General features: G+C 42.2%; 1 protein-coding gene across 4 annotated transcripts; it reads left to right on the top strand.

Annotated features, from left to right (window-relative positions):
- The first annotated feature begins 664 nt into the window (after positions 1-664).
- smarca4a (SWI/SNF related BAF chromatin remodeling complex subunit ATPase 4a) lies at positions 665-26,930 on the top strand. 4 transcript variants are annotated; one of them, XM_086186311.1, is made up of 34 exons: positions 665-847; positions 3,914-4,176; positions 4,497-4,629; positions 9,198-9,641; positions 9,824-9,922; positions 10,025-10,280; positions 11,396-11,522; positions 11,673-11,846; positions 11,988-12,161; positions 12,283-12,450; positions 12,548-12,592; positions 12,691-12,821; positions 13,118-13,181; positions 13,258-13,370; positions 15,917-16,064; positions 16,157-16,320; positions 16,552-16,618; positions 16,762-16,872; positions 16,944-17,186; positions 17,346-17,459; positions 17,566-17,673; positions 17,763-17,849; positions 18,540-18,586; positions 18,682-18,848; positions 19,030-19,193; positions 19,290-19,556; positions 20,039-20,116; positions 20,217-20,435; positions 21,170-21,432; positions 23,898-24,003; positions 24,095-24,196; positions 24,329-24,461; positions 24,539-24,678; positions 26,255-26,930. In XM_086186311.1, the coding sequence occupies exons 2-34, from the start codon at positions 3,955-3,957 to the stop codon at positions 26,285-26,287; spliced, it is 4,911 nt and encodes a 1,636-aa protein (XP_086042437.1). In that variant the 5' UTR covers positions 665-847; positions 3,914-3,954; the 3' UTR covers positions 26,288-26,930. The 4 variants fall into 4 exon arrangements, with proteins under 4 accessions (XP_086042437.1, XP_086042435.1, XP_086042436.1 ...); XM_086186309.1 differs by having other exon boundaries at positions 12,545-12,592; XM_086186310.1 differs by having other exon boundaries at positions 666-847; positions 12,545-12,592; positions 13,261-13,370.
- The last annotated feature ends 437 nt before the right edge of the window (positions 26,931-27,367 follow it).

Raw genomic sequence — 27,367 nt, 5'->3', positions numbered from 1 at the left:
CAATCTGATTTCAGTCTGCATGTTGCCACTCGTAGTTGCCACTGAAGCACCTCTACTAGCCTTCATCAGGTCATCCTGGAGGTGTCCTGGACACACAAGGGTTTCCTTTAGTTGTCCTGACTAAATTGCTGATGGCCCTTGCAGGTTTGCAGCTGTTCCATAGGTTTTAAACTTCCTCAGAATACTCCCTATGGTATCTCCTGGAATATTGATTTTTTTTTTTTAAATCTTCTTAATCCCGAAGTCCCTCAATTGTGAAGAAATAATCTCCTCTCTCTGCTTTTTTGGAAGCTCCTTTGTCTTTCTCATGATTGCAGTTCACCTTGAATACCTTCGTGGGTGGGATTTATACAAGCATCAAAGCTGGAGCAAAGGAAGGATCATTATAAAATTGGGGAAGGCTTAATTAGATTTTAAACTCCCGTTTAGGCCAAAAAACTGTCGAAAAGCTTTAAAACAACAGGATTATACAAGGGTTGAAAATCAGCCACCTTCAGCCATCGTTTAATAGGCGTTCGTAATAAACTTTCATATATTGCACATAGAGTTAGTGAATAGATTATTCTACTTGCTGTCTTCTTTTCGGTGGATTTAAATGTCTCTACCATCCCCCACGCAGGCTTTTATTCGTGCCTGCAGCGCAACTGTCACTGGGCATGCGGGAAGTGAGGGAGTCGGCGGATGAGGGCGCTGTAGAGCATTACTTTAGGTTCTCTGCGGTACAATGCCGAAAGAGGGGGGTGAAGGAAAAAAACTGACTGGGTAGGTCGCTCTTTGTCTCAGGCACGGAGGAAAACCGAGAGACGTTGCAACCGGCGAGGTTTAAACACCTCCTTTCACTACCTGTGTAAGTCAATAATAATTATTTTATTAAAAGGGATTAGTTGTGTGTGTTAAGCGCCACTATTATTCGTGGGGTCGTTGTATTTGAGAACCGGATCGACATTACAGTAGCGCAGCCGTGGCGCGGCAGTGAGCAATGAATGAAAATTGTTTTTGGGAATGTGTTTAGTACAGAGCTCGGAGCCAAGGGTACGGGAGGCGCGTTGGATCAATCACTGTAGCGACCGGGGATGCTCTCACCTTTCTGCACTCGCCGAGTTTCACCGAACATCTCGCACACCAACACATTTTAGTACCTAATTGGCCTTGGAGAGCATGGCCGGCTAGGCTAACTCGACTAGCTCGCTAGCATGCTAACAACCGTCATCATTTTGTTCTATGTTATCATTACAGACTTTTAACCGGCAGACGAACATGTATGTCGGCTTCATTTTCCTTGTTTTAACCCGACTTGTGTATGACGGTAGCGGCTGGACCAGTTAAGAAAATACGAGCTCTAAACTTGTTCAAACAAATGGAAAGTCAAAGCAGGAGTTTACAATCAACGTAGCACTGACAATGAAAGTCGGCCAGGCCTGGCTAATGCTATGAATCTAGACATGATCGTAATGGACAGCCTGATGTTTATTCCCATGTAAATGTTAACCATGTTAAACCTCGAGTTGCACAAGTTGCTAAATTCAACGTTACACACGGAAAGTATCTCTTGAAGTAGTTTTATCCTTACTGAGAAAGGATTTTGGCCTAGTAACTCGTGATTTTGTTTTTTGTTTTTGTCTCTCTTTTTTAAAGTTTATCGTGTTGTTGTTGTTGTAACTCGGGCCTTTGACAAGGGTTACGTACAAGTCGGACCCTGTAATTGGATTCAGCTTTCTGGATTACTGAGGTCAGTGCTGTGAAGGAGCAGATCCTGAGTGGTTGACTCTTAAGTGATTGGTTCAGGATTGGACGAGACTCGAGCGTTTCTTTCCAGTAGAACATACAGCTACGTTCTACATCACGCAGCTTGGATCTCCGCTTCATTAAAGATTAATTCGTTTTACTGGTGTATTGAAAGAATTATCAAGTTCCATACTTCTGAATTGGGGAGTAGGGTTGCACAATTACTCAGAACTCGTTACAGAATTGCCTGCAGTAATGTTCAAATAGCTGTAGTGTGTCAACATACGAAGGACATTATTGGATTTTTTTGCCTATATTTTGCAACTTGTTTGTCTGATAACTGATTCAGATATATCTACCTTTTTCTCCACTCAAGTACAGTGGTCCTCTGGTCCCATCTGTGGATGAATTAGAACAGAATTTATGTTGCTGTAAATTACTGCTTGATACTCTGGGAAGTTAAAGTTAAATCCACATCAGTCAAATAACTCCAACTTTGACTGTGGACATAACAAGCTAATGTTGGAATTCTATAAGTGAGCCGACCGGCTGTGCTTTTCAAAGTTATAACTTTATACCAGGGATGCATTATAATGGATTTTTTTTTTGATTGAAAAACCAGTATTATACAGTAAAATAGTATTCAGTTTTGTGTAAAAACAAAGTTGTGATATATTAACATCACATTCGCACTGAAGCACACGTTTGAAAGATAAGTATCTTTTTTATTTCCAAAAACTGGGGGGAAAAAACCATTGTTCATTGTTCTTTCAACATAAACAGCCATAATTACAAAATAAACAAACTGAAGAAACTGGACTGATGCTGATAAATGTAAGAAAATGAGAAATATCTGCTGATATCAATGATGTGTAGATATTATCATGCATCCCTATTTTACTTTCATCAATTTCTGAGTGATGCTTTTAGCCCGGAGCTGGTTGGTAAATAATCTCCAGCTTTGTCCAGGAAGCTGTGAAGAGGTTATTGCTGGCTTTTCTGCTGGATACATGTTGTCTCTCCATCAACAAAATTTGTTGTCAAAAACTCTGGTCTGGCTTAATGCTCTCGGCTCATCCCGGCGTGACTGACACAGAGCAATCATTGCAAACAGTAACTTTTATGTTTCTCATACTTAAAACATGGAAACAGAAACACCTGTGACATTTTGCTCTCCTGCTCTCTGCTCATGCAGGAGTGCATGTTGACTTCATCGCACAGCTCCCTTTGAGCTGGACATATGGCAGCAATCATTCTTTCAAGGAAATAAAAAGTTAAATGCTATTTTTACGAGGTTGAGGTATAGGTGTATCTTCAGATTCCAGTGTGTGATTTAGTTTTAAGCTAGTATTGCCTGATAGTGCATTGATAATACCATGCATCCCTACCAGCTTCTATTTCAAAGCAAATACGTTGGCGCTGCAGAGATCTCCTGCCTACAGTGATTGTTGCACAGACTTAAGAAGACATTGTTTTGATTCAGATCCCGACCAAAATGAACCAATCATTTTCAAAGGGTTTTCAGTTAAATTGCAAAAAATGATGCAAAAATTCACATAACCTCACACAATACAAATGGAATTATACAGTCATACAGCTCTTTTTTTAAAGATAATATACACATTACTCCCTGTTGTTGATCTGTACTGTTGTGTGAAATGACTCTGTGCAACTCGAATGTAACATCTGTTTTGGTAACATTTTACGGATATACCCATCTCCCCTGTTTAATCCCCATACAGATACACGAGCTTTAGGCTGCAGCCGATACAGAGTACGGATAATTCCAATGTTTAATTCATAGACTTTAAATCTCCCTATGTTGAGGAGACTTCAGGTTATCATTGAAATGATAAATGGCAAGTAAGACTTACTTCAAATCCACTGAACCCTTCCTTGTTGCTCCCTCAATGTTACTGCCTTGAAGCAAATGTAGCATGCATTTCATCTGGCACACAAATGATGGATCATGTCGTCTGCATCACATTGTCCAACACCCTAGACTATAATTTCAAAGATTAACAGCATTTTCATAGAGGCCTGATTGATCTTTGTTAGGTGGTACTTGGCCAATATCTGCATCAAAATTTGTGCGTTCCTTCTGAATTCAGTAGATGTATCAAAGCCAAGATGCTTATCTGGTCGGAAATATTTGAGCCTTGTCTTGATTCCTTTCGTCTTTTTCCAGGGGTCCCCTTCGCTGCCACACATTCCTGTTTCCCCAGTGAGATGTCCACCCCTGACCCTCCGATGGGAGGGACACCTCGGCCTGGGCCCTCCCCAGGTCCAGGACCATCTCCAGGTGGCATGATGGGACCAAGTCCGGGTCCCTCTCCTGGCTCAACCCATAGTATGATGGGGCCTAGCCCAGGACCTCCTGGATCTGGCCACTCCCATCCTCAACAAGGACCCTCAGGATATCCTCAGGAAAACATGCACCAGATGCATAAAGTACATAATATTTCGTTTTGTTTTCTTTTTTATTTCTCATTCTTTTATTTTTTTTTTTGTCACCGTAAATTTTCATTTGTACAGTATGTATAAATCGGTTAAATTTAACAGTCATGATGATTTTAATTTCTTTAGAAATCTGTAGAAACACACATTTTTACCTGTTATTTTGTAATTGTGTTGGTAACTGATTTTGACAGGTTTAGTATAAATGGCGTTGTTCTGTAGTATTCTACTATCTAGCTGAATAAGCATATGAAAGAACCCTAATATGGATGATCTTTCCTCACTATACTTTGTTTCCCACATTTTTTGTACAGCCCATGGAAGCTATGCACGAGAAGGGAATGCCCGATGACCCTCGTTACAGCCAGATGAAGGGCATGGGCATGAGAGCAGGTACGCACAGTGGTATGGGACCTCCTCCAAGCCCAATGGATCAACATTCCCAAGGTGTGTGTCGTGCTTGTGTGCCTGTGTGCAGTGATCTGATAGGTCAGCCACTCCCATCTTACATTCTACAACTCTACACCTATCCTTAGAACTGGTGAAAAAATAATCAGCTCTCGTATGTACTGGATGGGGAGCAGAGTAGTATGTATAATCTCTCTCTAGTGGGTGAATTTCTCTCCAGATATCTATTATTCCGTATGCTGTTAATGTTGTATTTACGTAACGAGCCAAATGTATTTTACTACTATTTTAGTACTTGTTGTGTCAAGGTTGTGATTCAATACAAGGTTCCAATCCCCTTTACAGATCAGTGTCCCCTCAGCGGGGACCCCCTCAATTAATGTGAAGATTTGGTCCTCTAGTCTCCCCTTTACCATAATGTATCTGCCTTCTTTATCCTTTATTTCTTTTAGGCTCTCAAATCTTATCTTGCTGGAGATTAGAATTGCAACCCCCGTACTTCTACTCGCCCCTCTAAGTGAGCTATAATAAGTATTCCTAAATCCCAGATTCTTCAGCTTCTGATGTTCCTATTAAGAAAGATGAGTCTCTTGTAGATATATTATTTGTGTTTTCTCTTTTTTAAAACTTTGTAATAACCTTATCCCTTTTTATCGGATTATTTAACCCGTTCACAGTCAGAGAGGCTATTTTCAGATGGGTAATATACATCTTTTCCATCACATTTATATTTCTTTGTCCTTCTGACACTGACATCACATCGATCTGTAAGAACGCTAACATCAAAACCAAGAAGAACATAGTTCCGATACTATGTGGGTCCTTCCTCTGGTCCCAGTGTCCCGTTGGTATGTGAGGGGAGAGGCCTCCCATCCAGGGAGGGCCCTCGTTGTTTTTTCCTGCCAGTCAAGTTTTTTGAAGACCATAAATATATTGGAAGGTAGAGTGCAGCTTTGCATTGAGTTTCTGTGTTCAGACAAGACTAATTTAATAAAATTGTCCAATCTAATTGGTATAACCATGAAAAATAAAATTATTAAGAAAAAGTAAGTTATGGCACTGCTTTATAAAGTGCATATAAACATAAGCATATCTTCACAGCATATTGTTTTTTTTTGCTTACTTAGAATTCTCATTTTTAAATGTCATATTATTACATGTCCTACTTGCATCCATCTCCCATTTATCCTAGTTGTCTATCCTCCTCCCTGTCTCTCATCTGAACTACAATTCCCTGCTTCTCCATCGCTGCTCCCCATGCACTGTCGTAGATTTAAGGGTCGTCTTACCAGTGCATTTTAATCCTCGTCAGCGGTGTCTGGAACTTGGAACTTTCCTTTAGCACCTTTTTTATTTCTGCCAAGGCTTTGCGTTTTTGTACAACCTAGTTTGCGTAGTTGTGGTCGAAAAAATAGGGTCGCTGTCTATTTTTATCCGCTCCTGCCATGATTTTTTGATTAGCATTTCCTTAGTGTTGAACTGGAGAAAATTGGCAATTACGGATCGCTGTTCTGCCCCGGGTTTTGGCCTTCGCAACGATCTGTGTGCACTCTGGATCAGCAGATGTGTCTCCTCCGCCAGTGCCAACACTCTCCTCAACAGGTTCTCCACAAAACGGGGCACATTATTTCTTAGTGACCTTCCCTCCAAATCAGTTAACTTTTCTTTTAGATATCTCTGTTCTTTTAGTGCTTTTAGTGTAGGGCTTCATTAGCGCCGATGTTCCACTCCTCAAGTTCTTCAATCTGTGTTTGTGCCTCTGTGATGCTCTGTTTAAGCTCCTGTAGCTCCTTGCTATTTGCCGACAATTTGCTATCTATTTGTTCCTTAAAAGGTGTTGAATCTGAGGTCGGCTTTGAATTCCTCCTTGAAAGTGGTTAACTCCTTTTTCATTTCTTGCTTGACTTTTCGTATCTCCCTTGTTATGCTAGCCCCTCGTTCAGTGTCTCCATGTTAGCTCTTTTGATGGCGGTCTTAAAAGACAAGTGAGTGCTGAATGCATTCACTAACCCACAGTATGACATTGAAGATTACAATACTTTCAGAAGAGTGCCATCGTCATTAGGCTGAACTATGATGAAGCATTGCACGTAGCACATATTTTAATCACAATGACAGGAAAAGGAAAAAGGTCAGAGTATGAGAGACCTAACCTTTTTATAAAAAGATATAATTGCACCCGCTTCAATCTGTAAAACTAAGGTCATGGGATTACAAAAGATTTACTCTTAAGCGTATGTCAGATGACATAAGTTCAAAAGTAGTGAGTAACGAGAGAAATATAGCGGAGGAAGAAATACAATATTTGTCCTTCAAATCTAGTGGAGTGAAAGTAAAAGTATCGCCGAAAATAATACTCAGGTAAAGTACAGATACACAAAAACTGTACTTAAGTACAGTACTCAAGTACATTTACTTAGTTTCTTTCCACCACTGCCTGTCATAGATGTTTGTTGCAACCATAATGATATTTCTTTTTGGCTTTTCTCGTGATCAGATGTGATCAGCATTTCATGAAAACAGATCATGGAAAAAAGTCGAATGCAAAGTTTGCCAACAACAGTTTTCATGTCACAGCTCCTCTACAAACACGACGTATCACCTAGAAACGGTGAGCTAACGTGTCCACCTTAGGTTGCCCCATCAGGTTTGAGTACATGAACATATCGGCATTGACATTTCAATGTTTTAGTCTAATAATTGTTTTGTTTTAATTGTAAAAATTCTTACCGTGGACTTGCCTTTTGTGTTTGAGAGAAAAGTTTTAAGTTACAAGTCTGTTTGTGTCTCAGCCGCGATGCTGAGCTCCTGTGTTCAGTCTGGCTCTGTCAGGACCAATGATGGCGTCGGTCAGTTATTATAACCTGACAGAAACAATTGTCTCAATATTCCTCAGCAGGTTTTGTGCTGATAGTTGACACAGTAGAGTTTTCATACATAAAATTAGTTGATTTTTAGTCGAAATCTGAGGGCTTCAGGCGACCAAGAGTTTCTTTGGTTGATTACAGCCCTAATGACAATCTGACAACTGTGACCCTTTTTATTTTTGATAACTCTGTCTTTGTGGTGTCTAGGTGTGCAGCAGGGTGCAAAAAGATATCTCACACTTTTACCTTATTAAAAGATTAATATTACATTATATTAATATTATTCAAACAAAAATGTACCACAAATGTTAAAATAGGTCTGTATTTTCATTCATTAAGTGGAATGATCAATAGTGTAGTAATATTTATGTTTTGTCCTGAATTAAAATTAATGGCTTCACGCTGGAAATGGAACTGCAGGTAATGGTTGCGCTCTTCTTGTGGATGAAGTGCCATCTTATGGTAACACCATGCAAGTGAAGGAATGGGCATTTTACAGTGGAATTTAAGCATCCCACCTAAAGGGGGGGGGGGGGGGGGGGAGGTAACTCCTGGTAGCTGGAAAGTGGCAGGCAGTTGTCTGGGTTTTGGCTGTGAGGGGAAATTTTCAGTTGCTACATCTGTACACGGCATGAATCGATCAAGTCTGGCTCTTAATTTGTATTTATTTTTGCCACAATCTCCGTGTGTATGAAACTAACCTGTTTTCATCTGTTTTTTGAAGTATTTTCTCCATTTATCACATGTATCTACATGTACATTGAGTTCTGGTCACTTCCTAAATGTGGGTGATGTACAGTGAACAACATACCTGACCACCTGAGTAGCTATGGCCAGTCTGCTAAATGTGCTTTTTGTTGTTGTTGTTTTTGTTTTGTTTTTACTGTGTGCTCAGTTTGCACAGAGAAACAGTTTGGTTACCAATGTCTGGTACATGAGGAGCACACATCTGTCAGGTTAGCATAATTATCTTTCTCACAACTAAAAACCCTCAGGCAGAGGTTTATGCGTTTTGTCCAGAATATCTGTAGTTTGATATTGTCATATGTCTGCAATGGTGTTGAGACGGTTTTCATTGCGATACTGCAAAACTGACGCTACTGTAACATCCCTATCATAAGTGCAGTTGTACAAGTCACGAATTTTCACACAATCGCTCTTGACAGGTTGAGTTGACCCTGTAACTTGTGAAACGGGCCAAATTGACACTGGTTGTTTTGATTGTCTCGAGACAACCCAAGTTTACTTAATGAGCAGTGTTAACATGTATTGTTTAAGTGTGGTCATTAAATGAATGACATAACCTACATTGATGTAACCAAAACATAAACCCAGGATACATACAGTTAATTTGTTGTCTGGTTACAAAAAAAATGGTGGGTAGACTTTTCCTATCATTTTGCTTTTAAGCTGTAACTTTCTTTTCTGACCATGGTATACAGATGTTAAGAATATGTGGGTCTGTTAAAAAACATAAGCCCCAAAGGCATGAAAAAGTTGTGGTAAATAGCTTTCAGTAAGAAGTACAATATTTACTCGGTTCATCATCCAACCTATTAAGTGTTGAATTTGTGTCAGTAATTGGACTGTTATCAAAATAAGGGTTCACCACAATAATATGAAGTTGGCCATCCGTGTTAAAAAGTACATTCGTCTATCAGTCTTCCTTTCATATAATATGTCCTACATTAAATGAAACACCTGAATCACCTTTGGTGTACCTGTATTCCATGTCCCCAGGTTACTCCTCTCCACTGGGAGGCTCAGAGCTCGCACCCAGTCCTGTCCCGGCCAATGGCCCCCCATCTGGCCCCATGATTCCCAGTGGTCCCTCTGGTGCTGGTCCTATGGAGAGCAGTGGGGACCCCAACCAGGGAATGGGTCAACCAAATCGTGGAGGTCCTCAGGGTCCAGGTGGACCAGGTGGTGCAGCAGGTGGCACAGGTGGACCCACTCCTTTCAACCAAAACCAGTTGCATCAACTTAGGGCCCAAATCATGGCCTACAAAATGCTGGCACGCAGCCAGCCCATACCAGAGCACCTGCAGATGGCTGTGCAAGGGAAGAGGCCCATGCCAGGGATGCAACAACAGCCCATGCCCAACATGTCACCTGCTGCAGGACCTGGAACTGGAACCGGGGCTGGACCAGGACCTGCTCAGCCCAACTACAACAGACCACATGGTGAGCTCAAGAAGTTTATATTTAACATAACCATTGAAATGTGCCTCCTCAAGAAAAAAAAAGGATATTTATTAGCTAACGACAGAACCCCCCCCCCCCCCCAAGCCAAACAGCCAAATCATTCACTTATTGTTTCACTAATTGCTATTATGGTTATTGATTTAAGACATCTATGCTTTCAGGCATGGTTGGTCCCAGTATGCCACCCCCAGGACCTGCAGGTGTTCCCCCAGGCATGCAAGGTCAGCCCACAAATGGACCCCCTAAATCATGGCCTGAAGGTAGAGTTCATCTTGACACTAACCACAGAAGTGTAAGTGAAGTAATAGTAATAATGTGTGCGTTTACAACATGGCTGATGTCTTCTGATATATCTTCTCAAGGACCAATGGTGAATGCTGCTGCCCCATCCAACGCTCCTCAGAAGCTTGTCCCGCCTCAGCCCACGGGTAGACCCTCCCCAGCTCCTCCATCGGTACCGCCTGCTGCCTCCCCAGTAATGCCCCCTCAGACACAGTCCCCAGGACAGCCTGCCCAGCCCCCTCCCTTGATGCTTCACCAGAAGCAGAACCGCATAACCCCCATCCAAAAACCTCGTGGGCTGGACCCAGTGGAGATCCTCCAGGAGAGAGAGTACAGGTGAGACAGGGTGGGCCACCAACAGAAGTCTCGCCAACTGCTGTTCCAAGTTTTATCAGAAGCAAATTTAGGATATCTAATAAATGAGAATAAAATATAAGCTTGCGCGGTATCTGTTTTGTTTTTTTTGTTTTCTTTCATACCGTCATACCCTCTCAACATGTCACCAGGGTGTATGGTAAATGGCAGTATTTGCACAGTATGAATGGAGGTTTGACACATTAACTGGCAGGTACATTTGCATAGAACAGATCACACCAGACAGGAAGCCTGCACATGAATGGCATAATGCATCCTGTCAGTTTCCAAAATAAAACACCATGTGCAGATACCTCATCACGTAACTGATTTTAAAAAAGGGGGACATAATAGAGTCACGATTGCTACGTTAGCATAATAGAAGCATGGAAACTGAGTGACAACCACCACATCAACAGAATCCGAGCATGTGTATAAAACTGGGCAGGCTAAACATGATGTGTCTGACTTGCTGACAGGGGGAATTTCCACAACATGGATGGAGGTTAACAGTGTTGCAGCTGGAAGATGACAGAGCCATCTCCTTTGTCTTTAACCACAACCTTTCTTAGATAAGTAGTGCACACTGCTTCCTCCATTTTGGCTGGCTCACCTTTACCTTCTGGATTAGAGTCAAAATAATCACAGACAGGCCGCTGCATTTTTTTTTTCCCTTTAAAAGCTCTGTCGGTGTATTCCCAGAGCCGCTAGTGCCACTTGCCGTCTTTCTACGCTGAACTGCCTGCCAGCCTGTCACCAGTAGATCATGCAGCACATACCTGTCCTCTAACAGTGTCCGTAATGCACTACAGTGAATCTGTTCTGTAGAAAAGGAGTATCTGTGGAATTGATGGTATCAAAGATAATACCTTCAAGATTTTTTTATATTTTGGTATACTATCTTACCGCCCAAACCTAAAATCATAGTAAAGAGATCTAAAAAGCATTTAAAAATTTAACACAGTTGTTTTGCCATCTTGTTTTTTTTTTTTTCCTTCAAATTGTATTTTAATCTTCCACTTGAAGAAGATAAGTCATGTTTTTTGATTTGTGGTTTTGTGCATGTACATATCTGTATCACTTTACACTTTACTTAGGCTACAAGCCCGTATTGCTCACCGCATCCAGGAGCTTGAGAACCTTCCAGGCTCCCTAGCTGGCGACCTGCGCACAAAGGCCACCATTGAGCTTAAAGCCCTGAGGCTACTTAACTTCCAGAGACAGGTATGTGGGACATGATTTACAATTATCAAAAAGAAGTGGTTGTGGTTCAACAAGTAAAACCGGCCTGACTTCTGCTAACTAAACCAGCCTCCGGTGTTGCCAGGATACTATGATGCAGGAGTTAATATTTTTGCTTGTTTGTGCCTGCAGCTACGCCAGGAGGTGGTGGTTTGCATGCGTCGTGACACTGCTCTGGAAACTGCTCTTAATGCTAAGGCCTACAAGCGCAGCAAACGTCAGTCTCTACGTGAGGCCCGCATCACAGAGAAGCTTGAGAAGCAGCAGAAGATTGAACAAGAACGCAAACGTCGTCAGAAACACCAGGTACGCTGTGGGAACCCAATAATCAGTTTCCCTGTTGATGAACAGTCGAGACAAAAACATCAAAATTGATGATAATCTTGAAGATAAGACATTATGAACAGAAGAAACTCAGGGCTTTGTGTGTCCTTTTTTTGTTGATAGGAATACCTCAACAGCATCCTGCAGCATGCTAAGGACTTCAAGGAGTACCACCGTTCCATCACAGCTAAGATCCAGAAGGCCACCAAAGCTGTTGCTACCTACCATGCCAACACTGAACGTGAGCAGAAGAAAGAGAATGAGCGCATTGAAAAGGAGAGAATGCGAAGGCTGATGGTGAGACATTGTCCCTATGATGACAGAAGGGACACTGCTATCAAATCTTGGACTGCTGACACTGTTTTGTTGCTGATTTGCTGCATGTTACAATATGTATTTGTCATGTTTCCTTTCCCAGGCTGAAGATGAGGAGGGCTATCGTAAACTTATTGACCAGAAGAAAGACAAGCGTCTGGCGTACCTGTTGCAGCAGACAGATGAATATGTGGCCAACCTCACCGAGCTTGTGCGGGCCCACAAAGCCGCGCAAGCTCTCAAAGAGAAGAAAAAGAAGAAGAAAAAGAAGGTGACTGCTTATAATAGACATTTAGATGTACCTTTTAAGATGATGTCATTGCATTTTTGAAATGAATCAATGATTTCATGGATATTTATTCCAGAAGCCAGAGACTTTGGAGGTTGGTACTGCTCTTGGGCCTGATGGCGAGGTGAGAATGGTGAATAAAAATAATTCCGACTGGTGATATTACTTTTCCCTTTACACAATTAATGTGTCTTGTTTTTCTTCTTTTTCCTCTTTTCCTAGCCTTTGGATGAGACCAGTCAGATGAGTGACCTGCCAGTAAAAGTCATCCATGTGGACAGCGGAAAGATTCTGACGGGGGTTGATGCACCTAAAGCTGGTCAGCTGGAGGCCTGGCTTGAAATGAACCCAGGGTCAGTGGAATTATGTCTAATACAGCAGTGTGTTGAAGGAATTGACCTACCCACTCAGGAAAAGCTATTTCATTCGCCAAGTTTTATAAGATGAAAACCAGCTCTTTAATTGTTGTATTAATGCTGGCAGCTGATGTTCTGGTGTAAAGGTTTGATGACAGCACTGCATTAGAAGAGGTCTTGTTTGACAGATTATCAAGGACCACTGGTTCCAAAAGAGGATGTATCCTCCAATTCAGGAAAAACTCATGTCTTTGTAAATCTAAGCTTTCACAAAACACTTTGTTCTTCTGCAGATATGAAGTGGCGCCACGTTCTGACAGTGAAGACAGCGGCTCTGATGGCGAGGACGAGGAGGAGGTACACGACTGAACTACATCAAAAGAAAATGGTAGCTTGTACTGTTCGGGCTGACATTTTCTTACCTTTTTGTGAGGAGGAAGAGGAGGAACAACCTCATTCATCTGCAGCTCAATCAGAGGAGAAGAAGAAGATTCCTGACCCCGACAGTGAAGACGTCTCTGAGGTGGATGTCCGGCATATCATTGAGTAAGAGTTAATGAGTCCCATGAAACCTTCAACTTGTGATCTGCTATTGAATTTGTGGGCACATGTTCAACATTTTCTCTGTGTCAGCCATATGTTTTTCTTCATTATAGTCGTGTGTTAGGTAGACGTGCACGATGCATTGATTATATCGATTTAAGTTGAATTGACAGTTCTGGACGATGAGTTTTTATGAATTTTAAAAAAAATTATTATTAATTATTTTACATGCGAGTGTCAAAAGTGGAACGACTGTGCCGCAACACTCTACACGGGAACGTTAGCGGGGCACAACCAAACATTGTGGATTCAGAAACATGGCAGCGGCAAAACCGAAGCTTTGTTTCAATTATTTTGCATTGAACTTCGAACAAACAAGTGCTTGCTGTGAAGCAGCTGTTACAACCAAAGGATGCAGCATGACACATTTATTCCAGTACCTAAAGCAGAGGCACGCAGCATGGTGGGGTTTTTTTTATCATTACTTTGTTAGTTTTATCAAATCTAACTTAAACCGACAATTTTGAAGGTGTACTGTATCGTTCCCAGGTTGAAAATAAGGTCTTCTTGGAGAAAGCTTTCTAAAAATTCTGAAAGCGTTTCCAGTGGCGTGGTCTGCCGTTTCACCTACAAGCATGTTTTTCGCTTGTCAGGTTGCACTTTAACCTTTTAGAATAAAAAAAAGAATAAAATTAAAACTTGTTTTGAGCCATATATTTGTCATCTGTTGTTTGCTTGTGAGTAGGGCAGAGGAAAAGATTAAAGAAGAAAAATGATTTAAAATCTGATTTTTATTTTGTTGTAAAAAAAAAAAAAAAAAAAAGATTTTATTTTCAGGCCATATCGCCCAGCTCTAGTGTAAGGGTTATTAGAACAAATGCCCTTTCAAGGCCTTGTTACTCTATGCAACTTCAGGCAGTCTCAGGTGGAGGGTTACTAAACTTGGCTCACACTGTGGGAGATGTCCATAGACGGCCTTTGCCATGGTCATATATCACATGGTCATATATAACACGTCAGAAATGGAGGATGATCATCTGACTGTGACTGCGCTACATTAACAGATTAAGCACAACCACGCAGGCATGCTAGGAATAATGTGGCTTTCATCAAGCTCTTTTTCCAAAGGTAGCATCACAAGCTGGCCTCCTTTCCCCTCACCGTGACCGTGTCCAGTTTTTAAAACTCCTCTGAAAAGTTTAACCTGCATATGCAAGTCACTGTTTCAACTGCTCGCATTCTGCTTGGCTTCAATCTTGTCTGTGATCGTCATCATAAACTCACACATGCTTTTTTTTATTTAACAAAAGAAAAATAATGTACAAACAATATGGCATAAATCTATCTGAGTTGTAACCCTAACCCTCTGATCATGAACCGTCCCTCCTTGCTCTTCACAACCTACTTTGACAATACATTACCGCGGATGTAGCCTCTATAGCTAGCTAGCAAAATCAGCAGATGGGTTTCTTACCTGTCCAAAAGAGACGCTGCTACTTGCACCTCCTTAGCTAAACCTTTTCATTCTTTTAGACTCCTGCAGCGAGCAAATGAATCCCCAAGAATCACTTGCATTGCACCAAGCCTTTTATCCTTTTCCCTCTAATCTATTGCTTTTTCTGTAAAAGACCTTTTTCTTTTTGCTGTTTTCTTCTGGCTTTTTTTTGGATCCGTGCTCGTCATCCTTGGTGCTGCTTGTCCAACACTGATCCAACAAGGCCTTGATACCCGCTATATGATTCCCAGTCTTCGCCTTTAGACAGACAGCTAAGCTGCCCAATCAGGTGCATTCTGGTTTCAGCTGTTGATGGACGGCTATACGGGCCATCCAATCATTCTGGTAGCAGTGTCCGATGAGGTGGAGGTATATTTGGCCCTGCACGCCTTATGTATTAGGGTTTTTGACAGTTTCTTCTTTAAACATCATAGTTTATTGATTACCATCGAGACATCATGACAAATTCAGGGATTGTAACAAAAAAGTACTTAAAAATTTTGGAGCCTATCCTTCCTTTCATGAGAGACTGTACATAAATGTACCAGTATAAATATGCTTTAGAAATGAATTGACCTTGACCTTTTATCTGAGATGAGTTCAACTGTGTTACATTTGTGTTTTGATAACCTATGCCCCAGTTACTTTGTGGCTGAAATCTATCCGAACCATTTTTTTGAATAACATTATGTTTTCATTGTTATAGATGACTGTGGCAACACTGTGTGTCTGTGGCCCTTTACATGAGCTGTGTACAACCCTTTTCAAATAAATGGGGTCATTATACTGCGGGTACACACAAAATTAATCTGGATTATTTACTGCTTGGTTCTGAGAATTTTTATTTGTATCCTTCCACACACAGCCAGTGATAGATAGACAGTAGCATCCCCCCCCCCCCCCCCTCCAGCAAAGAAAAAAAAATGGAATAGGCTACAACTTCAGTTCCCATGGCACACGTGTGTGTGTTACGAACTCAGTTTAACCTGTTAGATTTTCCACCCCAGTACGCCTCACTGCATGTTGTTGTTTTTCCCTTTTCTCTCCCCACCAGACATGCCAAGCAGGATGTAGACGACGAGTACGGCAATGCATCCTTCAACCGAGGTCTGCAGTCCTACTACGCTGTGGCTCACGCTGTTACTGAGAAAGTGGAGAAACAGTCCTCGTTGCTGGTTAATGGGCAGCTCAAACAGTACCAGGTACAAAACCAGTGTAGAATGACCTATTATGTAGTGTGATCCAGATAAGAGTATGTGATGTGGACTGATCCTAACTTTGTCTCTGTGCTCAGATCAAGGGGTTGGAGTGGCTGGTGTCACTGTACAACAACAACTTGAATGGCATCCTTGCTGACGAGATGGGTTTAGGAAAAACCATCCAGACCATTGCCCTTATCACTTACCTTATGGAGTACAAGCGCCTCAATGGACCCTTCCTTATTATTGTACCTCTCTCGTGAGTTCACACACATCTTCCTTTTCATCACCATTAGAATGAGCTTCTCTGTGATTAGACAACCTGAAATATTAGAATTCAGTATGGTATGTATTCAGTGTTAGTATATTAGGTAGCATTTTTGTGTAACTTTTTTAAGAATAATTCAGCTTCCATGCAAACACTTAATTCCTGTTGGGGCCGCCAGGAGGCTGATCAGGAAACACCAAACTTCTGTCTCTTGTTTCCTAGAACTCTGTCCAACTGGGTGTATGAGTTCGATAAGTGGGCACCATCTGTCGTGAAGGTCTCCTACAAGGTTAGTTGCACCTTCGTGGACCTTCTCAGTTTATCTTGGATTCATGCTCAACTCATTACATTGAATTGTTGAAAACCTCAGCTCTGCCAAAGAATTAACAACTGGTTGAAAGAAATGCAGAGTGATTGTGTTTGTTTTTACAGGGGTCTCCTGCTGCTCGTCGCTCATTTGTTCCCATCCTGCGTAGTGGCAAATTTAATGTGCTTCTCACTACATATGAGTACATTATCAAAGACAAGCAGGTGTTAGCGAAGGTAGGTGTGACAATTCATTTTTCAGTGTTTTTAAACAGCAGTGATGAATTTTACATCATTTCCCCCTGAAGCTTCGTTGGAAGTACATGATCGTGGACGAGGGCCATCGCATGAAAAACCACCACTGTAAGCTGACGCAGGTGTTAAATACGCACTACTTGGCACCACGGCGCCTGCTGCTCACAGGCACCCCACTACAGAACAAGCTGCCTGAACTCTGGGCTCTGCTCAACTTCCTTCTGCCCACCATCTTCAAGAGCTGCAGCACCTTTGAGCAGTGGTTCAATGCCCCCTTTGCCATGACTGGAGAAAAGGTGAGTTTCAGACTGGGCAAGGGATGAGTTGGCAGTTGTGAAGCTGCTGTGACCTGAACATTACTGAACTCAATTTTCAGCACAAATAAATATACATTATATATACATTATTTACATGTACATTGAATTGAAAATATGCCCCTCTTTTATTCCCTCAAGGTTGACCTGAATGAAGAGGAGACCATCCTCATCATCCGACGTTTACACAAAGTGCTTCGACCCTTCTTGCTGCGGCGACTTAAGAAGGAAGTGGAGGCCCAGCTCCCTGAGAAGGTTTGCGCATTATATGCTTGATCCACCTAGAACTCTTCAGGAAGTTGAACATCCTGGATATAAATTTGACAGTTCACTGAGTCTGTCTTCTTTGACTGTTTTCTAGGTGGAGTATGTGATCAAGTGTGACATGTCGGCTCTTCAGAGAGTTTTGTACAGACATATGCAGGCGAAGGGAGTCTTGCTCACTGATGGGTCAGAGAAAGACAAGAAGGTATAACGAGGATACTTCTTACGGTTGCAGGGGGAAGTTCATTAAAATGTTCATGAAAAACAAATTAACTGGTGTATTGTTTTTAACAGGGTAAAGGTGGCACCAAGACCCTGATGAACACCATCATGCAGCTGAGAAAAATTTGTAACCATCCCTACATGTTCCAGCACATTGAGGTACAAACATGCCACTTACACCTGGAGATTCACTCAACGACTGTGATCAGGATTTAATGAGTCTGTCCTTGGCTGCACTAGTTTGGGCCAGTCCGTGTGCCAAGTAGGCAAAAAAAATCTTTTACGTTTTATGAAGGGTACAGACTCAAATTGTGTGAAAACCCAGTTCTCCCAATATGAGTCCGAACATATCAAACTTGTTTAAATTTATTTTCAAGCTGACTTCGGCCACAGGTGGGTTGTGTAAACTGGTAACCAACCCAGCTGTATAATGAAAAGTTCCCATGATTATCATGCCATGACTTGAACCAAATACTTTTTTTATATGAAATCATTTGCAGTGCGTATTCAAAAATCTGCCCTCTGGCTTCCATGGTTGTTTTGCAAAATATTGGTAACTTCATGAGGGTTTCCATGAGAGTTTGGTGTGGTAACTTGGCTTCAGTAAAAGTGGAAAATCATGATGTATGTGTGATCCACATTTTTGTAGTCATAAAAAAACTGCTGAAGTGAGTAGGTTATTTTCTACTCCCTTCTCCAGCCTTCTCATTCTTATGTTAGGATTGTGTAAATTGTCTAGCGTAGCAACAGCCTTAATGAACATGGCCCTCACTGTGTCTGACATACTGCAGGAGAATGAAATAGTTTTGTGCAGATTAGGTTTTAAATGTTGCCTTATTTGTTTTACAGGAGTCCTTCTCTGAGCATCTGGGATACTCTGGTGGAATCGTGAGTGGGTATGCAAAGTTTGAAATTGTGTGTGATCATATTGTATTTGTATTTTTGTGTATGTTTTGCTCATTCTCCTTCATGTTTTCCGTGGCCCGTGCAGCCCAGACCTGTACCGCTCTTCAGGAAAGTTTGAGCTGCTGGATCGGATCTTGCCCAAGCTCAGGGCTACCAACCACAAAGTGCTACTCTTCTGTCAAATGACCTCCCTCATGACCATAATGGAAGACTACTTTGCCTACCGCAGCTTCAAGTACCTCCGGCTAGATGGTGAGACCTGGTTTCAAGAAACTGACTCTAGGCGTTCCAGGGATAACACATGAACAAAAAATGGGATTGATAGAAAAACAGCCCGAAAACATAACTGAGGCTTTCATTAAAATGTTTATAAAAATGTTTATGCATCATGTGTCTCCTGATCATATGACTTCCTTTTCAATTTTCCTTCCAGGAACCACCAAGGCGGAGGACCGTGGTATGCTGCTGAAGACGTTCAATGACCCAGCGTCGGAGTACTTTGTGTTCCTGCTCAGCACCAGAGCTGGAGGCCTGGGTCTCAACCTGCAGTCTGCTGACACTGTCATCATTTTTGACAGTGACTGGAACCCTCATCAGGTACAGTCCCGTGAATGAAGTATAGCATAATCAACAACTTCAGGGTCTTGTGATGAATATGTTTAACTGATCTCTGACATGTTAATCCTCCCCCAGGACTTGCAGGCTCAGGACAGAGCCCATCGTATTGGTCAGCAGAATGAGGTGCGCGTGCTCCGTCTCTGCACTGTCAACAGCGTGGAGGAGAAGATTCTGGCGGCAGCCAAGTACAAACTGAATGTGGACCAGAAGGTCATCCAGGCTGGCATGTTTGACCAGAAGTCATCAGGCTATGAACGTCGGGCCTTCTTACAGGCCATTCTGGAGCACGAGGAACAGGATGAGGTCGGGGCTCGAGGAGGCTGCCGCACTAGGGGGGCGTGGGTGGGTGTGAACTGAACCTGTTCCCACATCGCCCACCCACCCACATCTGCCTGTGCGCTGCCCCACCTCTTCATTCTCTCCCTTTTTCCTCCTCCTCTTTTCTCAGGATTTGTGAGCTTTCATCAATCCAGACTTCTCCTTTTCTCCCTTATGTATATCTACCTCTACACAAATCTCTGATGGTTAATATGATACTTTATCTTTTACACCAATATTGATGAATAGCCTCTTCGTATGTCCCTACTGAGTTGCTTTTCTTCTTTATAGTTAAATCTAGCCTCATTAAGTCAAATACTTAGATTTGTAAAGTTGTATTTGAATTATCCAGGTCTTTACTGGGATATTGAAGTAACACATTAACACTGGAAGATTTTTGCTCAGCACTGACAAAGTGAAAGAGTATCTGGTGGAGATGTGGAGGCTCTAAACTGCCTCATTGTTCTACCTTTAACACCTTCTCACCCATGCTGTCTCTTCTGCAGGAGGAAGACGAAGTGCCTGATGATGAGACTGTCAATCAGATGATTGCCAGGAGTGAAGAGGAGTTTGAACAATTCATGGTTAATCCTATATAGATGAGGAGATAAACACATTACTTCATCATTTTATAATTTTATAATCTACCCTTGCTAACCACCTCCGCTATTGTTGTTTTTACAGCGAATGGATCTAGACAGACGCCGTGAGGAGGCACGTAACCCGAAGAGAAAACCTCGTCTGATGGAAGAGGACGATATGCCTGGCTGGATACTGAAAGACGATGCCGAGGTTGAGAGACTTACTTGCGAAGAAGAAGAGGAGAAGATGTTTGGCAGAGGGTCCCGCCAGCGGAAAGAAGTGGACTACAGTGATTCGCTCACAGAGAAACAATGGCTCAAGGTTTGATTAGCTGTATCCTTAGGGTTCCCACGTGTCCTGGAAAACCTGGAAAATGATTGACCAATTTTCCCAGTGATGGAAAATGAGAAAAAAGGACAAATGTCCTGAAAAACGGTTAATTTTTCCAGGAAAATTATGCAAATGGGTTAAAAGTTATGCGCATGCATGTCCGTCACCTTTTTCTGGGCACAGCGCTTCTCTGCTTCTAGCTGGCGCAGTGCCCCACATTACGCTACCAGCCAATCAAATTTGCATTTCCACTTGCACAGTTGTGCAACCCAGTGTTTTCAGTTTATTTTGTCGCTGGATTTAGCGACTTTTCAGATTTCGTTAAAGATTTAGTGCCTAGAGACAAAACTAGCGACTCTAGGTTGAAAAGTGTCGCTAGTATCGGCCCGCGGGTGTGAGGTTTTTCCTCGCCCATAGTCACAGCCTCCTCTCTGTTCTAAATTATAGCCATAGACTGCACATCAAATGTGTGAGTAATAAACATGGAAACAATCTGGGTAAGTGCAAGTTACAACTGTAGAAAAGAACACTTCCAAAGTATGAGGGGGACAGAGAAATGTATTGGTGTATGACATAGTAACTTGTCTATGTAGCCGCTGAAAATGTCCTGGAAAATAATTTCAGGGAATGATTGGGAACCTTGATACTGTCACCTGGCATTTGAAGAGGAAACCATGTTTGATTTATAACTAGTGTTTGACCCAGGTTGGCTTATTTATCAACAGGCTATAGAAGAAGGTAATCTAGAAGATATTGAAGAGGAGGTGCGACACAAAAAGACAACCAGAAAGCGTAAGAGAGACCGTGACCATGATGGTGGCCCGGCCACCCCCAGCTCCAGCAGTGGGCGAGGACGGGAAAAGGACGAGGAGGTGAAGAAAGCTAAGAAACGTGGTCGTCCCCCTGCTGAGAAGCTCTCTCCTAACCCTCCTTCACTGACGAAGAAGATGAAGAAAATTGTTGATGCTGTCATCAAATACAAGGATGGGTAAGAATATTCATTCTTTCTGAGTTCATTGGCTGATCAAATCTCTAGACTGATCGGGTGAAAAAAGTAGTGTGGTTTGGAACACACATTTGGAGGTGGCACTGTAGACGTGGATGGTGGAAATGGGGACGTTGAGAAAGCCCAGGCTTAATGGGAACAGCCATCTGCTTTGACCAGTAGGGGGGAAAGAGAGCAGGGAAACGGAGGCAGAGACAAAGACAGGAAAGAGAGACAAAAAGTAAAGATGAACAGAGACAATTAGAGAGGGGGCGAGAAAGACAGACAGGGATGTGAACAGGCTGGAAGGAGAGAGATGAATGGAGAAAAAGACAGAGGGATTGAGGGCACACAACAGTAACAAAAGCAGTAGAAATGGTAGTAAACTAGCTACTGATATTGAAATCTGGTTTCTTAAGCAGTCAGTTTCAGGATAATATGAACATTTAAGTCCCAGCAAATACAATACAGTACAAACACATTGCTGATATTGATGCTAGTAAAGTATTGGGAATACTGGTAGTACTAATAGTAAGAGTGACGCTAAGGGTGGTCAGTTGAGCCTCTTCAGGTCTGTAGGCTCCTCCAGCGGCAGCATCAGTCAGGGATCGGGGAAGTGGGAAAGCACAAAGGTATTAGGTAAGAAGTCACGTCAGTAACATTTGAGTACAGGAGGACAGAGAGGATGAGCGAGACGCTCAGTGTATCATGGGAGATCCTGTCAATCTAGGCCTATCGCAGCATATCTAAGGACTAGCCTAAGTTAGCCCTAACTGTAAGATTTATCAGAAATCGGGTCTTACGAGGGTGGGGCTTGTACCCATTTGCAAGTAACCTTGCAGGAAGCGAATGGTTCTACCTGGGTGGTGGGGAACTGTGAGCTTTGTAAGATGTGAAGGTGCCCGATTGTTGAAGGCTCAAAAGAGAAAAAGAATTAAGAATTGTCAAAAGAATTTTGAATTCTAACCTGAATTTGAGGGAGCCAATGCTGAGTACAGAGGAGATGCGGTCTCCTCTGCTAGTTCTTGTCAAAACACAGGCAGCAATGTTTTCAGCTGGTGTTTCTTTTGAGGGTCACTAACTTATTGGTGCAGCCAGGGAGGAGGGAATTGCAGTAATCCAGCCTCGAAGTGACAAAAGCACGGACTAGTTTTTCTGCACCTTTTAGAGTCAGTATGTCTGTCTGATCTTAGCAATGTTAAAAAAAAAAAATGAAAGAAGGCACTCCCGGAGATTTTCCTGGATTTTTTGGAGTTAAAGGGCAGATCCTGATCAAAGATAACCCCCAGATTCCTCACAGTAGTGCCGGAAGCCAAGGTGATACCATCCAGGGTACACATCCCATTCGAGAAGGTATTTCTCAGGTGTTCTGGGCCCAACAGTTCTGTCAGAATTTTTCCTTAGTAATAGGAAATTGTCAGTCATCCATGTTTGTATGTCCTTAAGCCAGGCCTCAGGTTGTGAACTGATTGGTTTCATGTGGATGCATTGGTATCAGCTGCATATTGTCTGCATAACAGTGAAAATTAATCAAGTGTTTCCATATAATGTGACCTTTTGGAAGCAAATATGAAAGTGTTGGTCCAAGCACACACCCTTGTAGAACACTGACTGACTGTACTGGTCACAGAAGAAACATCATTCACAAGTACCAGTTGAGATTGACCAAGTGTATAAAACCTAAACCATCTTAGAGCAGTTCCTTTCAGGCTAATTGATGTTCTAATCTTTACAACAGGATGTGAAGGTGAATGTTGTCAAAAGTTGCACTAAGTTCTAACAAGACCAGCACAGGGAGAACTCCCTCAACTGGTGCCAATAGAAGGTCATTTGTAACTTCAACGAATGCTTTGTCTATGCCTGAAGTCTCAAACTGCTCCAGTGAGGGCCGGTGTGGCTGCAGGTTCTCATTCCAACCCAGCAAAAGCAACACCTGATTCTACTTAACTCAACTAAGCTGTGTCCACACCGCTCATTTGCTGGATCAGGTGTTGCTTTTGCTTGGTTGGATTGGAAACCTGCGGCCACACCGGCCCTTACTGGACCAGTTTGAGACCCCTGATCTATGCTATGATCTCCTGAAACCTGACTGGAAGCCAGTCCTCAGTCTATTGGCTGCTCTAATATTATGAAGAGCTTTCCTGTATGTTCTAAGGCTATCTTGCCAGATTACACGTGATTCTTTCAGTTTGGAGGCACGCCGTAGCCTCCAGTTGCTTAAATTTGTGTTGGTTTACAATTTGATTAACACTTCTGACTCACAAGGCTGATGAGCTGTTTCCACCACCATCTCGCATTTTGACTTTGTCCCTGGACTACAGCAACATGTGCAGTACTCTCGGGTCCTTAAGAACAATTCAAACCTGTCCAAGTCAAGGTAGTGTCCTGCTGAGGCCCAAGCAAGATGGACACACACAGAAAAGAATGTGAGAATTGATGGCTGATTCAGGGCATTTTTTACTTTGCAGTAATGGCAGACAGCTGAGCGAAGTCTTCATTCAGCTTCCCTCTCGCAAGGAGCTGCCTGAGTATTACGAGCTCATTCGCAAACCAGTGGACTTCAGGAAGATAAAGGTACCGTGATGACCAAAAAGCTGTACCTGGTGTCACTCCTCAGTATATTTCTTGACTGCCAACCTTTGTTATCCCCTCCTTTTTAAATCAGGAGAGGATCCGCAGCCATAAGTACCGCAGCCTGAATGACCTGGAGAAAGATGTGATGCTGCTGTGTCAGAATGCTCAGACTTTCAACCTAGAGGGCTCTCTGGTGAATGAACTTTGAGCATCAGGGAACCTCTGGAAAATCCAGATGAATGCAAAAGACATATTTAAGACTCTGATTCCGTATCTGGGTACTGCAGTAAAGGTGTTAACTTCCGTCCTCTCTTTAAACCTTCAGATCTACGAGGACTCCATTGTGCTGCAGTCAGTTTTCACCAGCGTGAGACAAAAGATTGAGAAGGAGGACGACAGTGAAGGAGAGGACAGTGAGGACGAGGACGAGGAGGTAGACGAAGGCTCGGAGTCTGAATGTAAGTATTAATGTCATTGGTCAAACCTAAACCTCACTGTATAGGGAAACCCTCTGAAAATCTGTGTTCTCGATAAGCTCGTTCTGTAAAGGTGAAGATTAAACTAAGCCGGAAAGAAAAAGGGGAACGAGGAGGAAAAGGACAACGACGGAGGGGCCGTGGTGCCCGGGCTAAACCTGTGGTGAGCGACGATGATAGTGAAGACGAACAGGAAGAGGTGAGGCCGGCTCAAACACTTACACAGGCTGTGTACCCTTTTCACTTTATGACCTCAGTAAACATTTAGTTTCCGGTCTGTCTCCAGTTTAAGCAAGTTATACTCAACCGATGCCACGCATGAAGATAGAAGGTTTTCTTTATCCCTTCTCATTTTGGCAGTTGGATCAAATTTTGTGAATTTTTATCCTTATTGGTGATCATGTTTTTTTGCTGTTGTTTTTTTTTTTTTTTGTTTGTTGGTTGTTTTTTTTTGTGTGTGTAAATCCAGTTGTTGGACCAACGTGTCTCCATCTACGTGGCCCAATCACGTTTGCAGTGTGTCAAGTAGGAGGGGGTAGTCACTCACAACATGTCGAGTTCAAATGCTTTCTAATAATTTGTAAAGACTTGAACATTAACACAAACCTTATCGGACCACCCCTGCACCCCGTTAGGCTTTCGTGTTTTAAGGAGGCTATCAAAGAGAAAGCGGCCAAAGCTAGTAGGCGGAGCTCAGAGCAAAGAACTAGCCTGCAGCCTATCCCTCATTGGCTGCTGCATTCAACTGCTTTTGCTCCATAAGTAAAAGACCAGTCAGACACAGCTCGATATACAGGAACTCATTTTCTGAAGAATTTATTTGTTTCCTCTTTGCAGTAGAAGAGCACTTTATGGATTTATTTTCGGGTTAAATAAGAAAAGATGAATCCAATGCAATTTGGGGGAACCTGTAAGAGTAATATTTTCTGTAATTATGAAAATATAAGCTTCCATCCATCCATCCATTTTCTTCAGCTTATCCTGTTAAGGGTCGTGGGGGGGTGGAGCCTATCCCAGCTGCCTTTCGGGCGAGAGGCGGGGTTCCCCCAGGACAGGTCACCAGTCCATCACAGGACCAACACATAGAGACAGACAACCATTCACACTCACAGTCACACCTACAGTCAATTTAGAGTATCAATCAGCCTTGTCCTCTCTTGATGTCTTTGGACTGTGGGAGGAAGCTGGAGTACCAGAGAGAACCCACACAGGAACAGGGAGAACCTTCTTGCTGTGAGGTGACAGTGCTGACCCCTGCACCACCGTGCAGCCCAACATAAGCTTCCATTTAAGAAAAGTACAATTTTATATTTGTTATATTCTGTCAAGTATCGTTCTTGGACTGAAAATTGTAATTAGAAAATAATTGATATAAGCACGTCCCACTTGTGAAAGAAATCGGAAACGGCCAAGAAAAATTCAGTTGGTGTTTCTCTTGCTAAGGGTTTTAGTTTACCCTTTAAAGAACCACATGCCTGATCCATGCAGTGCTAAATAAAACCAGAACTTTTTCCTGATCATTCAAGTAGTGCCAATATATGTATCATATAAACTACTTCATCAATTTACAAGTCAGATAAAAAAAATCAAATAATGGTTCAAAACAGTTGTCGTGTCAGATGTAGTATTGACTCCCCTTATCTCTTAGCCATCAAGTGAAACTTCACAAAATTGAGTAGCAGCCATCAAACATGATTTTCAACAGTCACGTTTTAAGGTAAGTGGGAATACTTCTTGTTGGAAAGTAATAATTAGTGTCACATTGTGTGTTTAAGGAGCGTTCGGCCAGCGGCAGCGAGGAGGACTGAAGTGAATCACTCCTTATTGGACCGATGGCCCACTGAGCTACTTGACTGGAATTTATATATTTTACCTAGATACAGCAGGGACACAGCCAGTGAAAACGGCCTAGTTTTACCTAGATGAGCGTTTGTTTTTTGGTTTTTGTTTTCTTGGTTGTTTTTTTTTTTAGTGACACCATTGTATCCTAATTAAAGTATACCATTAATTAAAAAACTTAAATATGAATGCTATGAGCCTTCCACTTCCATATTTAAACCCATGATTAGTAGTTTGTCTCTATGCCCTTTTGTTTTCTCCTGAAAGTGGAACATTGACAGAGCCTGGACTCTAGACTGATCGTGGACCATACAGCTGTTTTTTTTTAAGTGGTATTAATTTTGTCGTCTTTTACTTTGCGGCATACATGTGGACCAGGAGTTACTGCGTTCCTTGAATTCTCTTTTTGAATGCCTGTTGTGCGTCTGTGGAAATGCACCTGGGTATGTGTTTATTATTATCTCTGTGTAATTTAAGTCTACAAGTGGGATCGCAGCACATCCTTTCCCAAAGGCCCTCACTTCCCCTCTGTGTGTGTGGGGCAGCAGGAGCATTTTCTCATGTCTGTGTCACTGGATTCCAAAAAACACAATAAAGGCATCTCAAATTAAACCTGTTGCCTGTACTTTCTTTTTGGTCAAACATTCACCAAAACCGCATCTGTACACTAGAGGGCCTCGCTGGGAACAAGTTGGTACAGCATCATGCTGCTTCTCCCTCCAGGCAACGAGGCATTCAAGTGATACACAATGTGTTCGTTTACATAGCATCATTTGGATTCTTGTTTTCTTTTTAAAAAATAGTTTAGTTCTCAAAGGAATGAAGCACTTTAAATATCCCCCTGTTCCACTTCAGTTGAAAGATCCCTAGTATTGTTAAGCTTGTTAACTGGAATGTTCGCAAAACTCAAAAACAGAAATAAAATAATTTTATTATGGCTTCAGGGAAAAGGTCTATAAACCTTTATGACAAGTCATTCATGTCTGCTTTTCTCTTTAGAGAATAAGTGGGAGTACCCCTAGAGTATGCAACTGGAGTGACTCATAGTG

The sequence above is a fragment of the Aulostomus chinensis genome, chromosome 18 (genome assembly GCF_037954235.1).
Source record: "Aulostomus chinensis isolate RoL2024-O1b breed Wild chromosome 18, RoL_Achi_v1.0, whole genome shotgun sequence".
In the NCBI taxonomy this organism is placed as follows: Eukaryota; Metazoa; Chordata; class Actinopteri; order Syngnathiformes; family Aulostomidae; genus Aulostomus; species Aulostomus chinensis.
Note: the sequence above shows the minus strand (reverse complement) of the source record. Positions and strands in the feature narration are given on the sequence as shown.